This window comes from Homarus americanus, unplaced genomic scaffold (genome assembly GCF_018991925.1).
Source record: "Homarus americanus isolate GMGI-L3 unplaced genomic scaffold, GMGI_Hamer_2.0 scaffold11302, whole genome shotgun sequence".
Taxonomy (NCBI): Eukaryota; Metazoa; Arthropoda; class Malacostraca; order Decapoda; family Nephropidae; genus Homarus; species Homarus americanus.
Window position 1 is genome coordinate 934199 of NW_024736744.1, and position 11815 is coordinate 946013.

At 44.8% G+C, this 11815-nt stretch overlaps 1 protein-coding gene across 1 annotated transcript; it reads left to right on the top strand.

Annotated features, from left to right (window-relative positions):
- Positions 1–920: 920 nt before the first annotated feature.
- On the top strand, positions 921–11605 carry LOC121872475 (alkylglycerol monooxygenase-like). Its single transcript, XM_042375264.1, has 7 exons — positions 921–1067; positions 4342–4520; positions 5049–5197; positions 5801–6070; positions 6815–6966; positions 10788–11039; positions 11179–11605. The coding sequence occupies exons 1-7, from the start codon at positions 921–923 to the stop codon at positions 11449–11451; spliced, it is 1422 nt and encodes a 473-aa protein (XP_042231198.1). The 3' UTR covers positions 11452–11605.
- The last annotated feature ends 210 nt before the right edge of the window (positions 11606–11815 follow it).

An 11815-nucleotide genomic window follows, 5' to 3' on the forward strand; every position in this document is an offset into this window, starting at 1 on the left:
TATATATATATATATATATATATATATATATATATATATATATATATATATATATATATATATATATATATATATATATATATATACATATACAGTATATATATTGTTTCTGTGGCCTTTTCAGAGCCAGTATTGTAAATATTTCGGAGATTTTTTTTCTAGTGACACTCCAGGACACAATACTAATGGCGAGCCCAACAAAGCTATCATATATTTATTCCCCTGATGAGTGGGGATAAGATACACGACTCAAGGATAGCGGTGAAGATCACATTTAGTAAATAAGTAAGTGAGGAGATGGGTGGCTCTAACGCCTTGATTATCGCAAATAAGCATAAGCTGGCATTGATGGAGTTATCTTCGGTAGAATTTAATTACTGTTTACCATGGTATACCTGCCCTTTGTCCATTGTTTACATACTTGCACTGTCTATTGTACACACCCAAACTCTGGCTTTGCCATTCGCCAATCCATCCTACATCGGCTAACTGAAATACCTATTAGGTTACACGAGCACCTCATGATGATCTGAGTCTCACTTAATTACTCACTTCATGCCTTCTTCATCAGTGCATACGCCCCAACACTGAATGCAGAGGATGACATCAAGGAGGTTTCTTATGCCAACCATGACAGTGCAAACCTCTATCCCCAGAAAAGGCAAGGTTGTGCTTCTAGGTGACTTTAATACCAAGAGTTGGCAGAGATGTTAACATATGGCAGGAAACCATAGGGAGAAACAGAGTGGGCAAGTGTAATCCTAACAGCCTACTCCCCGGCAAGTGTGATGAAAATAGCCTCACTATTACCAACACCTTATTTACGCAGGCTGACAAGATAAAGGGTTCTTGGCAACACCCACTATCCAAACATTAAGATATCATGGACTACATCATTGTTGGGGAAAGAGATCGCCGAGATGTTCTCATCACCCGAGCAAAGCTTGGGTCAGACCACTGAGACACAGGTCATCAGGGCTAAACTTTCCTTGGATGTCACTCCAAAACAGCGAAGGCGACAAGCCTCCGGTCAAGGCTTTAACACCGAGCGACTAGAGGATAATGTGGTAGAACATGCTTTCTGAGAGCAGCACGAAGATGGGCTGACAAGCAACTCAACAAAAAACAACCTAAATCTGAGTGCCGAATCGGGTATCCTCGACGTGGTCATCACAAAAACCTACAGCGAGACTCTCGGCCAGATTAAAAGAAAACACCAGGATTGGTTTGATGACAATATCTTGGAAATTGACATACTCGTCAATGGTAAATGTGCTGTTTTAACTGACTGGCAGAATAACCTTTAGTCTTGGACCAAAGCTGATACCTTCTGCCAGAAGAAAGTATGTCCCAGCTCAAACTTTACTATCTAATGAATGAATGGGGAAAAATAAAGTGTAAAATGCAAAAATTTGCTGATCAACACAAGAGGAATGAATTTTTCAATTCCACTAGAAAATGTATGGCCCAACTCCTCATGGCGCAGCCCCACTCCACTTACCCGATGATAACTCCACTAATTAAAGACGAAGGAGGTATCCGGCAATGCTGGAAAGACCATCACCATTCACTGCTCTACTGAAACACCGATGTGGATGTCCTGACTACCCAGCAGATCCTTCAGCACCCAGAGCTGACCCACCTCAGCTATCCTCCATCCCGTGATGAGGTAGCTACTGCCATCAAGCAGATGAAAAAACAAAGCCTCCGGGCCTGAGGGAATCCAAGCCGAGGTGTATAAAGCAGGAGGACTTCTGCTTACCAGCCGTCTTCACTCTCTCCTGGAGAATATATGGGAGAAGGAGGAAATCCTTCAAGATTTTAAAGATGCATCAATATTTATAAGAACAAGGGAGACCAGTCAGACTGTGGCAACTACCACGGGATCTTGCTGCTGTTCATAGCTGGCAAGATTATCACATGAGTCCTGAGGCAGAAAATATCAACCCCAGAATCTCAGTGTGGCTTTAGAGTTTAGACCATCACGTGGCAGCATTGACATGATCTTTGCTGCCTGCCAGATGCAGGAAAAGTGCAGAGAATAGCGTCGTGACTTGTACAAGACTTTCTTCGACCTTACCCAGGCCTTCAACTCAGTCAACAGGGAAGTTGTTTTGGTTACCCACCAAAATTCATCGCCATTGTGAGGCAACTCCACAATGGCTTGAACAGCAGTGTCCTGCACAGTGGCACCCAGTATGAGTTCTTCCTGTCCCAAACGGGGGTAAAACAAGGATGTGTTTTGGTACCAACTTTTTTTTTTCTTGATTGCCTTCCTTACTCATGCCAGTGCCAATTTAACGGGCAGGATGGACATCCAGTATCAGATGAAGGAATTTATCAACATAAGATGGCTCCAGGCAGGAACAAAGGTGATGGCCGCTTCCATCACTGAACTTCAGTATGCAGACGACCTCACCCTCGTTGCTCACACTGAACATGACCTACAGGAAATCCTGAACGTCTATGTAGATGCGTATGCACACTTCGGCCTTGAGGTGAATGTACATAAGACTCAGGTTCTCTTTAAGCTTGCCCCTGGTTCAGCAACACCTCTACCATCCATCCAAGTTAACGGTACTATCCTCTGTAATGTTAACCACCTGCCCACCCCCAAGGACATCGTTGAAGAGATTCAACATCGGATGGATCAGATGTGAACCTCAAGCCTTTGGCAGACTCTGTACCCATGTCTTCAGGTGTAGGGAGCTGAAATTATCTACAAAGTTGCACATATATCGAGCAGTGGTCCTCCCCACCATGCTATATGACAGCGAGACATGGGTTTAATAAAGGAAGCACCTCAAGACACTTGAAAACTTTCACCAACGTAGTCTACGTTCCATCTTCCGAATTCGCTGGGAAGATTAGATAACAAATGCCAGTATTCTCGCTGACCAACTACAGGAGCATCGAGGCTATCATTATCCATGAACAACTACGATGGACTGACCATGTTACCCGCATAGACGACAGTAGACTGCTAAAACAGCTATCTTACAGTCATCTAACGAATGGTAAACATAACGCTGGCGGGCAATGGAAAAAGTATAAGGATAGTTTTAAGACAAACCTGAAAAAATACCAAATCGACCCCCTGATCTGGGAGACAATTACTCCACATCATAATGCTTGGGGAACACCACACCAGAAGATGTCAATACTATAGAGTTAGCCTGACTACATACCGAGGCAGACAAGTGCCAGTGCTGGAAAGACGTTGCCGCCGCTCCTCCTGCACTAGATGTAGCTCTTCACACGTGCAACGTTTGTAGACGGCCCTGCTGGTCCCGTATTGGCCTCTCGAGTCATAAGCTCTCCAACGAAGGTGACATCTTTAATAACTCATATCTTCGTATTATAACTGGATGATTATCATTCTCGATTCTGATTGACAGAAAAGTTGTACTACTAACAGCGAAATTGTCATAAGGATTGAGGTAAATTCCCTCAGTGGTTACTCGGTTAACGATATGAAACTGATGTTATGGTTATGTCCACTTTGCACTAAAACTTATTTACAGTACTGTAACTGATTTTGGACCTCTCAGACTAAGGAAAATGTAATTATATGCTATTAGGGACACTGCCCTATATCAGATGTGAGAAGGGTGTTATCCAGTGTGACACTACCAAACTTCACAGGTTTCCTCCGGGTATTACAGTTTCCTTCTCTACTAAAGCAACAAAAGAACGGACCAACTTCCCGAACGGTGGTGAAATGATAAATAGAAAATAAAAAAAGTGTTTATTTGAGAGCTTCAGTACCTTTATGCTATTGCCAACATATACAATACATACAAGAGGGCTAGACTGTGTAGTGTGGTGTAATATCAAAGTGAGCAGTTTGGGTTAAAATTCGTATATAAATCCCACCAGAGGTCACAGCCTCAAGTTAAAGAAGCAACAAGGACAGAAAATTGTCAGAGATTGTTGTGACGGTACCGAGTGTGAGCTCATTTAAGACCGGACTTGACGAATGCTGGCACAGGTTCTGGTATATTCTAAAGCCAGTGTTTGCCTGACACTTGCAAGCAATGCATAACAGACAAATGATCATTCGCTCGACCGGTTAGACAGCCGACCAGTGGCGAAGAGGGTAAAATAAATAAAGGCTCAGCTATTCGTCATTTAAAGGATTAAGATGCAGCTCGCACACACTAGAGAACTGAAGTTGCTTCTAGTTCATAGTTTGGTGCAGAAAAGTGTTTCAGTAAAGTTAACTGTACTATAGCGTTAGACTTTAAATGAAGTGAGGTAAGGGTAACGCTTTAGATAGGCTGGGCTAGAAATTTCCATTCATATCCCTGTTTTACTCTTCTGGTTCATTTTGTAGAGTGAAAAGAGCCACGTGTACTATATACACCCACTATACACTGTCGACCCTTTCAGGCGGTGCCACTGTTCTGCACGTTCCTCATACTGGAGGTGCTGGTTGGGATGCTGAAGGGGAAGCCTGTAGGTCGCCTCAACGACAGCCTCACCTCCATGGGTCACGGCCTCATCTACGAGATATCCAAGTGAGCTGCCTCGGTTCACTTATTATCTTTCTATAACTGCGTGTGATCATGGAGCTTCTGTGACAAGAAACAAAAGCTTCACTATAAAGGCTTCATCTTTACGATTTATCTAAGAGGCCTGTTTACGTTTGACCTATCATTCTCTAACCCCTTCACTCTCATCTAAACATACTCCTGCACTCTCTCATCCACATTCACCCCTGCACTCCCTCATCCACATTCACCCCTGCATTTTCTTCACACTCACGCCTCCACTCTCTCCTATACTCTCATCCACACTTACGCCTGCACTCTCCTTCATTCTCATCCACACAATTACTCCTGCACTCTTATCCACCCTCTCTCCTGCACTCTCTCATCCACACTTCTGAACTCTCATCCACACTTACTTCTACTCTCTCATTCACAATTACACTCTTATCCACACTCACGCTTGCACTCTTCCCTCCACTCTCTCCGATCCACACACCTTTATACTCTCTACATTAGCTTCTCTACTACAGCCTGTCTTTGTCCCCCCCCCCACAGACTAGTGATGCGAGGTTTAGAACTCTACGGCTACAAATGGCTGTATGAGAGGCGGGTAGTGGACTTGGACTGGTCGTCTCCCATTACTTGGTGGGTAGCGGCCATCGGAGTCGACTTCGCCTACTACTGGATTCATCGAGCCACCCATGGTATACACACACTCACACGCCATCTTTGGAACTGCTAACCTCAGCCTTCCAGATTATTTCATCTTAAGATTAACATCTCTTACATAACCTAACCTAACCTATTGTAAACCCAGTCTCACTTAACATAGCTCAGATTCCCCCCAGATTATTTCACCTTTAGATTAACTTCCTGTTCCAGGTGTCAGTGGTTCGATTCCCCGGTGTTCCCAGTTCACGCAGTTGTAAATGGATACCCGAGATTGAAACTTTGGGAACTGAAGGCGGTCGAGCGCAGTACTGGCCACGCTGCCTCCTTGTGTACCGAAGGCTTAGTATACAGTGTGTTATATCCACAGCTTTCCTAAGGGGCAGTCATGCCTATGGGACCCACTTTCACCTTTTTCTTTCAACCTAACCAAACCTCACCTAACTTAGTTTAACCTCACCTAACCTAACACTACCATAGCCTAACCTAACCCAACGTGACCTAACCTAAAATATAATTTAGTTTTGCATCTTTTCAAAATATACGGACAATAGGAGTCATTCATCAGGGAATTATTACACTATTATCTTAGGTCAGGTATGTGGCTATACCATCACCTGTCCTGTCCTATCCTACAGAGGTGAACTTTATCTGGGCGGCCCATCAGGTACACCACTCTTCAGAGGACTATAACATTACCACAGCCTTCCGTCAGTCCATTTTCCAGCGGTTCTTTGCTATCGGCTTCTACCATCCTCTGGCTCTCCTGGGTGTCCCTCTGCCAGCCATTCTTGTCCACATACAGTTCAACCTCCTCTTCCAGTTCTGGATCCACACGGAGCTGGTAGAGAATTGTGGACCTCTTGAGTGGATCATCAACACCCCCTCTCACCACCGGGTTCATCATGGTCAGTGGTTGCCAGTTTCTAACACTTAGTAGATCATCTTTATCCGAGTTCCAGATGGCTTCGCTCTTAAAATTCAAACTTTATTCTTCCAGTTTTTAGCCGTCTTGAGTATGATGACTCGTAGGGTTGAGATCTAAGAAATAACTCATAGAGGATTGGCATCGTTTCAAAGGGTTAAATAATTTACAATTGTGTTAAGCTTACAATAGAAGTCATAGTAAAAGATTACCATTATTTTACGGTCCGTTAGTCAACCTGGAAGCAGTTATTTCTGACCTGACAAACTAATCGTCCTGCATAAGGAAGGTTTTTTTCAAGTACAAACTAACTAATGCTATATCTAAGTATGTTTCCTAAAATTGGTACCTTGGATCGTTCATACTGCAGTGAGTGACATTTATAGCTTAAATCCATTAAACTGTAGCAACAATGTTATCTCGGGTACTTTTAACAATAGCTTTAATATATTGGTACAGTCTCACTCAAAAGTTGGTTAACTCTCCCAGCCAGCTATTGCTACACCGCCTGCTTCAGAAGTATGAACTTGAGTCTGTTACTTCCAACCTTTTGATTCATTTGTATCGGTTTCATGTTCTGGTTGGTACTGAGACAGTTTCAAACACCTGAAGCAGGCAGTGCAGCAATCGCTGGCTGGGAGAGTTAACGAACTTTTGGTTGAGACTGTACCCTGGATCCTTTATTTAGACCACGCCTTGTATAACATTGGTAACTTGGACCCCTCAGGAACCAACAAGTGGTGTTTGGACAAGAACTATGCAGGCGTCTTCATTGTCTGGGACCGTATGTTTGGTACCTTCCAACAGGAGAAAAAGGATGAGAAAATAGTGTATGGATTGGTCGAACAGCCACAGTCCTTTAACGTCATCTGGCTGCAGGTAAACCCCCACACTGGTCGACTAACAACAGTCCCTGACATGAACTGGTCGGACAGTCACAATTCCCAAAATTCGTAAAGGATTCGATTGAAAAATTTTTAACGACATGTACTGTACTGTAAGATTTGCCGTTTTCTTAAAAGAAAATTATCAAAATCCCTCCGACAATAACAATTCCTCCGCCAACTAATATATATATAAAGTGTCCAGTCACCTACAAATGTCTTGTTGCCTCTCCTGCTGTTCCATGAACCCCGAGATTCAGATTCTTGAACCCGAAGCAGTAGACACTGATGCATTTTTCTATCCATAAATGCTTTCGATTCACGAGTCTAACGCCTACATTATTAAACAACATCTTCCCTTGAAGAAGGTCGTCGTGTTTCAACCCGAGTTTTAAACTAAATGAGTCCTGAGGGACACCCCAGTACGGTACTTAACGGGGTGGTGTGGCGGTAAAATTAACTAATTCCAGTAAAATTAATTTATAATATTGGAATTAGTTAATTTTACCGCCACACCGCCCCGTTAAGTACTGTACTGCGGTGTCCCTCAGGACTGCTCATACCCCTAAACATAGCCTGCCTAAAAAAACAACCTGACTGGGCAACCGCAACCAGTAAGGTCATCCTTATACGGTCGAAAACACAATCAAAATCATAGATCCAAACAAAAACAAACTATACAACACCTTACAGTATGGTCGCTGCATGGAATGTCAGGACCCTTCTGGATACTGGCACAAATGAGCGTCCTGAAAGAAGAACAGCCCTTGTGGCAAAAGAGCTGGTAAGGTTTGACATAGACACAGCAGCCATTAGTGAGTCCCGGCTACCAGACGAGGGTCAACTCACAGAACAGGGGTCTGGCTACACCTTCTGGAAGGGTAAGCCTGCTGCAGAGAGAAACCCCATTTATGGAGTTCGCTTTGCCATCTGCCAACGCATCCAATACAGGCTAACTGAAATACCTATTCGGATCAACGAGCGCCTCAAGACATTCCGAGTCCCACTGAATCACCAACGTCATGCCTTTCTCATCAGTGCATACGCCCCAACACTGGCTGCAGAGGATGATATCAAGGATGTGCTATTCGGTGATTTCAGTGTCAGAGTTGGCAGAGATGCTGAAATTTGGCAGGGAACCATAGGGAGAAATGGACTAAGGAAGTGTAATCCCTCTGGTGGACCCTTAGCCGTTTTGGCTGCCCACCAAAATTCATCCTCATTGTGAGGCAACTCCACGATGATATGAACGGCAGTGTCCTGCACAACGGCACCCAGTCAGAATTCTTCCCCATCCAAATGGGGGCAAAACAAAGGTGTGTACTGGCACCAACTCTCTTTTCCATTTTCTTGGCTGCCTTCCTTACTCGTGCTAGTGCCAATTTAGACAGCGGGGTGGACATCGAGTACCGGATGAAGAATCTTTCAAGATAAGACGACTCCAGGCAGGAACAAAGGTGTCGGCAGCTTCCATTACTGAACTTCAGTATGCAGATGTCCTCACCCTTGTCACACACACTGAACACGACCTACAAGAGATCCTGAACACCTACTCAGATGAGTATGCACACTACTGCTTTGAGGTAAATGTACTTAAGACTCAGATTCTCTTTCAGTCTGCCCATGGATCAGCCAAACCTCCACCATCTATCCAGCTTAATGGCAGTACCCTCTCTATGTTACCCACTTTCGGTATCTCGGCTCCCACCTGTCCACCACTGCAGACAACGATGAAGAGATTCAGCATCGGAACAGATGTGCATCTCAAACCTTGGGCAGACTCCGAAACCGTGTCTTCAGCTGTAAGGAGCCGAAATTATCTGCAAAGTTACACGTATATCGAGCAGTGGTCCTCCCCACCCTACTATATGGCCGCGAGACATGGGTCACATACAGGAAACACCTCAAGGCACTTGAAAACTTTACTAACGAAGTCTACCTTCCATGAACAACTACGTTGAACTGGTCATATTACCCGCATGGACGACAGTAGATTGCCAAAGCAGCTACTTTACAGTCACCTAACGAATAGTGAACGTAACGGTGGCGGGCAACTGAAAAGGTATAAGGATAGTCTTAAGACAAACCTGAAAAGTGCCAAATCGACCCCCTCACCTGGGAGACGATTACTCCACACCGTAACTCTTGGAAGGTCACCACACAAGAAGGTATCAATACTTTCGAGTTAGCCCGACTGCATAACGAGGCAGACAAATGCCAACGCCGGAAAGACTCTCCCACTGCCCCTCCCGCACTAGATGTAGCCCTCCACATGTGCATCAACTGTGAACACCCTGCCGGTCCCGTATCAGCCTCTTTAGTCACCTCAGAACTCACCAACCTAGGTGACATCCTTAATAACTCGTATCATTGTATCATAGTTGGATAATCGTCATACTCGATTTCGAGTGACAGCAAAGTAGTAGTATACGTACATACATAATGGAAGCCCCTCGAAATTGAGGATGACCGGCCCAAGGGCCTCAAAGGCGTGAATTTGTTTTTGAGGTGTAGAAGCTGTCGCCAACACAACAACCACACCCTAAGTTAATGAGCTGCATGACCCATTGTCGATGAATAGTCCAAGAAGACTGGACAACTCGTCAACTGCACAGGCTAACCATTACCCCGTAATACGATCCGCAAATCGATTGACATCCAGGTTCCCAATTACTGTTCGGTAGACAGAGGCAAATGGCGTAAAGAAACTTGCCCATAGTTTCATCCTGCCCGAGGATCGGACTCGGGGTCCGCTCGCTTGCGAGGCGAGGATGCTGACCATTACAACACAGGTGGCCGTACATACATACATACATACATACATACATACATACATACATACATTACATTACATTACATGGCAGTAAGCTATGACAACACCAGAATGTGAGAAGTACCTGTAGGTCATCAGGAGGACATCAGGTGTAGCTATCCCTGGGGATCACCTGAAGACTCGCCACCCCAACTTATATCACCTTAAGATTAACTACCCTAACCCTAACTAAACCTAACATAATCTAATGTAATAAAAATTTAAAATAACCTAACCTAACGTAGCCTAACCTAACCTTACTTAATCTAACTTCCCAGATAGCGTTTGAGTGTTTAATCATCAGGTGATATATGCGGAGCTGCTATCTTCAGGTGTTCCCTCATGAGTTACCTAGCGAGTAGGATTTGTAGAAAAGATTGAATTTATGGTATTATTGCATTTGTTGTCACTTATCGAATCCCGGGAATTTATCTTTGATTGGGTGAAACAAAAGCACTTCCCTCATTTAGACCTCCAGTTCATTCTCGAGCAACAAGCCAACGTGTGAACGAGAAACAACCGAGCCTCTCAGATGATATTTCAAGAATCATCACAGGAGGTCGGTTGAGGTTGACAATGATCGTAAGTCCAGGTCGAGCAAAAAAAAAAAAAAAACGAAGATTTAAATTGGAGAGTTATTGACATACACTGATAAACAGACACACACAGCTTGATCCCACCCACACGACTTGGTCAAGATAGCCTCGGGTTATGTTCGCAGTCTCGGTGAAAGTAAATTGTGGAATGCTCGTCATGTTTGATGTAAGTAGAATACTGATGTGTTGACTTCCTGTTTGTTTAAGATAATGTGACGCAAAAGTGTACGTTGATCCTAAGGTGTTGTGTACTGTACAGTAAGGCGCTATATAACCTGCACCTGTACTTAAATCTCTATCTTGCCAGTGTGTGTGTCATTAAATAAATAGTTTTGTTTATATTGTTATGATAAAAAAGTCCATACATGGTCAAATTTGATCTGTCTCATCACAGATCCTCTTTTATAGTTTTACTACATGGTGGCTGTGTTGAGAAAGGCGAAGAGCATGACCACGTGGGGCGACACCCTGAGGGCTCTCTTTTATGGGCCGGGATGGTTCCCCGGGACACCCCGCCTGGGAGACCCGGACACTTTCCCTGACGTGAAGGCCTCCAGGACGAAGTACGACCGCTACCTGCCCCTGTGGGAGCAGGTGTACGTGGCAGTGCACTTCGCGGTGGCATTAATAGTGCAGCAGGTGCTCACCATACACCTGATGGTGAGTTGAGCCGTAATGGTGACCTGGTTTCTGATCCTCTCTACAATAGTATGGTATCCAAATGGCCTGACCTTATCTCAAGTAAAGCTTGAAGACCTTGCTTTCTCTTTCTTTCTAACGAACCTTGATACTTCAACAGACGTTCTCGTGGGTGACGGTGCTTGGCTATATCATTTTTATCGTGGTGACCACCGGAATTATTGGAGCAACATACGACGGGTGGTGGTGGGCGCCGTTGATGGAAGCCATCCGCTGCGCCGCCTACGTCGCCTACGCCCGTACCAGACCCGTCACTGGCTATCCCCAGATTGATGCTGCTCTCGTCGCCTACTTCGCTGTGTCCACCCTGGTGTGGGCCAGCCGCAGCCTCACTGTCCTCAACGTGGCTACAAAGACCGCCAAACTGGAGTGAGGGTTGGGTCTTGGGCTACCCTCAACCTGTACCAATTGTGCTGACGACGTGCCTCCCCAGGAACTAACATGTAGACTTGAAGAGGACACACACACACACACACACACACACACACACACACAAACACACACCCACACACACACACACACACACACACACACACACACACACACACACACACACACACACACACACACACACACACACACACACACACACACACACACACACACACACACACACACACACACACACACACACACACACACACTCTCACCCCCCCATTGACTTGCCAATGAAACTCTGCAAGGAGTTCTCCCCGGAACTAGCTAAACCCCTCTGCTCCATTATCAATGCTTCCCTC

Bases quoted from the DNA above. Each gene is read 5' to 3' on its own strand.
- LOC121872475 (XM_042375264.1), top strand. From the start codon at position 921: ATGTTCTCATCACCCGAGCAAAGCTTGGGTCAGACCACTGAGACACAG. The intron at 6,071-6,814 runs GTCAGTGGTTGC...TGGACCCCTCAG, and splicing joins TCACCACCGGGTTCATCATG to GAACCAACAAGTGGTGTTTG. The intron at 6,967-10,787 runs GTAAACCCCCAC...CCTCTTTTATAG, and splicing joins TTAACGTCATCTGGCTGCAG to TTTTACTACATGGTGGCTGT.